This window comes from Bison bison, unplaced genomic scaffold (assembly GCF_000754665.1).
Source record: "Bison bison bison isolate TAMUID 2011002044 unplaced genomic scaffold, Bison_UMD1.0 scf7180017846131, whole genome shotgun sequence".
Classification (NCBI taxonomy): Eukaryota; Metazoa; Chordata; class Mammalia; order Artiodactyla; family Bovidae; genus Bison; species Bison bison.
In genome coordinates, this window is record NW_011476704.1 from 6,459 (window position 1) to 8,882 (window position 2,424).

At 53.8% G+C, this 2,424-nt stretch overlaps 1 protein-coding gene across 1 annotated transcript in view; it reads left to right on the forward strand.

The window, feature by feature from the left end:
• Nucleotides 1-2,424, forward strand: part of LOC104987614 (mediator of RNA polymerase II transcription subunit 12-like) — a gene marked incomplete at its 5' end in the record, with an annotated part of 13,162 nt that overhangs the window by 5,500 nt on the left and 5,238 nt on the right. Inside the window, 7 exon segments of the mRNA XM_010838647.1 lie at nt 139-257; nt 449-592; nt 1,026-1,189; nt 1,393-1,510; nt 1,512-1,525; nt 1,946-2,173; nt 2,350-2,418. Of these exon segments, the coding sequence (XP_010836949.1) occupies nt 139-257; nt 449-592; nt 1,026-1,189; nt 1,393-1,510; nt 1,512-1,525; nt 1,946-2,173; nt 2,350-2,418 (856 nt within the window).

A 2,424-nucleotide genomic window follows, 5' to 3' on the forward strand; every position in this document is an offset into this window, starting at 1 on the left:
CTTCCTTCCTTCCCTTCCTCCCTCCCTCCCTTCCTTCCCCTTTCCCTCCCCACCATAGCCTTCTCTCCATACCCCCCCACCCCCAGTTGCCTGGTTATCTTCCCTGTCCTGACTCGTCCCTTTCAACTGTCCCCTCAGGTGGGGAGGATGGACAGAAGCGGCGACGAAACCGACCTGAAGCTTTTCCCACTGCCGAGGATATCTTTGCTAAGTTCCAGCACCTTTCACATTATGACCAACATCAGGTCACGGCTCAGGTGTGGGCCTAAGTCCAGCCCCCTTCCCACATTCTGGCCTCCTTGTCCTGTTTTCCTTCTCTCCTTATCTTTTTTCTCCCCCAGGCAGGCTAAGCCTCCTGTTCTCACCCCTTTTCCCCATCATCCTTTCCTGCTGCCCTGGTTCTTCTCACCTCTCTCCACTCCCATCTCACTCCCACTGCCCTTATTAGGTCTCCCGGAATGTTCTGGAGCAGATCACGAGCTTTGCCCTTGGCATGTCATACCACTTGCCTCTGGTGCAGCATGTGCAGTTTATCTTCGACCTCATGGAATATTCACTCAGCATCAGTGGCCTCATCGACTTTGCCATTCAGGTGGGGGAGTTGGGGAGATGAAGGAGAGGGCGTTTGTGCAGTACAGGGTCACAAGGACAAGAGCAGAGGCTCAAGCCAGTGTCCCATGTTATTTGGAGGGACCAAAAGGCTAGTGTCAGGGGAGTGGCCCATGAGCTAAGCCAGCAGGAATAGAGACTCAAGTACTCCCTGGGGAGGCCTGAGAGATGGATTAGAGCACTGGGCACAGACTGTCCTTCCACTGTGGACTTCATAGGATTATATCCTGGATACTGGGTAGATCATTTATGTGGCTTGTTGTTAATAGAATAAAGGGCAGTGGAATATGCCACTGGAATCCTTCCAGGCTGAGGCATCTCTAGCAGGAAAGGGCTCCAGTTTTCTCACAGGAAAAGGAATGATGTATAACATTTGAGGCCTCTTCTTGTTTCTCAACCCCCACTCACTCTGCTAGCTGCTGAATGAACTGAGTGTAGTCGAGGCCGAACTGCTTCTCAAATCCTCAGATCTGGTGGGCAGCTACACCACCAGCCTGTGCCTGTGCATCGTGGCTGTCCTGCGCCACTATCATGCCTGCCTCATCCTCAACCAGGACCAGATGGCACAGGTCTTTGAGGGGTAAGTGGAGCTTCAGAATAACCAAAACCCACGGGGCCCTGGTGAAGGCCGTTGGAAATGACTTGCAGAGAACACATAAGGCTCTTGCAATGCAGAATTGCATGCCTTCCTGGTAGGGAGGGGACAGAACATTGCGGAGGGACAGGAATCTTGGCGCCCAGACCTGCCATTGCTCCAGGTGCGACCTTGTCCCTTCTCGACAGGCTGTGTGGCGTAGTTAAGCATGGGATGAACCGATCTGATGGTTCCTCTGCGGAACGCTGTATCCTTGCATATCTCTATGATCTGTACACCTCCTGTAGCCATTTAAAGAGCAAATTTGGGGGAACTCTTCAGGTAAGAGAGGTAGAAGGTAAGGGGTAGAGAGTGGGACCTCATCCCATCTCCTCGCTATCACCCAACTCAGGAGCAGAGCACAGCCTACCACCCTGCTGTGTCTGCAGGGTCATTTGGGGACAGTGTCCTCTAAGTGTTCTTGGTCCCCAGAGTGGGCCTCCTTCCTCATCAGCCTTGCTTCCAGCCCACGCCTGCAGGGCCCACGCTCCTCCTCCCTGCCTCCTGGGGCCCCTGTGCCTTACCCTCACTGGGTTTCTCTCCCGCCCAGTTGGTCTGCTTTGTCCCATTTCCCCTCTTCTTGCCTTAAGGCCCTTGGTCCCTCATTTTCTCCTTTTTGTTCTTTTCTCCTCTTTCCTGACCATCCCTCTGGCTCACTAGCACTTCCTCAATACTGCTCTCTCCTCTCCCCTACCCCTGCAGTGACTTCTGCTCCAAGGTGAAGAACACCATCTACTGCAACGTGGAGCCGTCAGAGTCCAACATGCGCTGGGCACCCGAGTTCATGATCGACACTTTAGAGAACCCTGCCGCTCACACCTTCACCTACACGGGGCTAGGCAAGAGTCTTAGTGAGAACCCTGCTAACCGCTACAGCTTTGTCTGCAATGCCCTTATGCACGTCTGTGTGGGGCACCATGATTCGGATAGGTATGGGGCGTACTGAGTGAGGCATGGGCACCACGCTCCCGCCTGATGTTGGGAGGGATGACTTGCCCGGGAGGTACCACAACCTTGGTTATAGCTGGGGTGGCGATGAAAAGTTAATGAGTCTGAGGTTTTGCTGGAACAAGGTTTTTGCTGAGGGCATTTGTACTTTTCCCCAGGGTGAATGACATCGCCATCCTGTGTGCAGAGCTGACCGGCTATTGCAAGTCACTGAGTGCAGAGTGGCTGGGAGT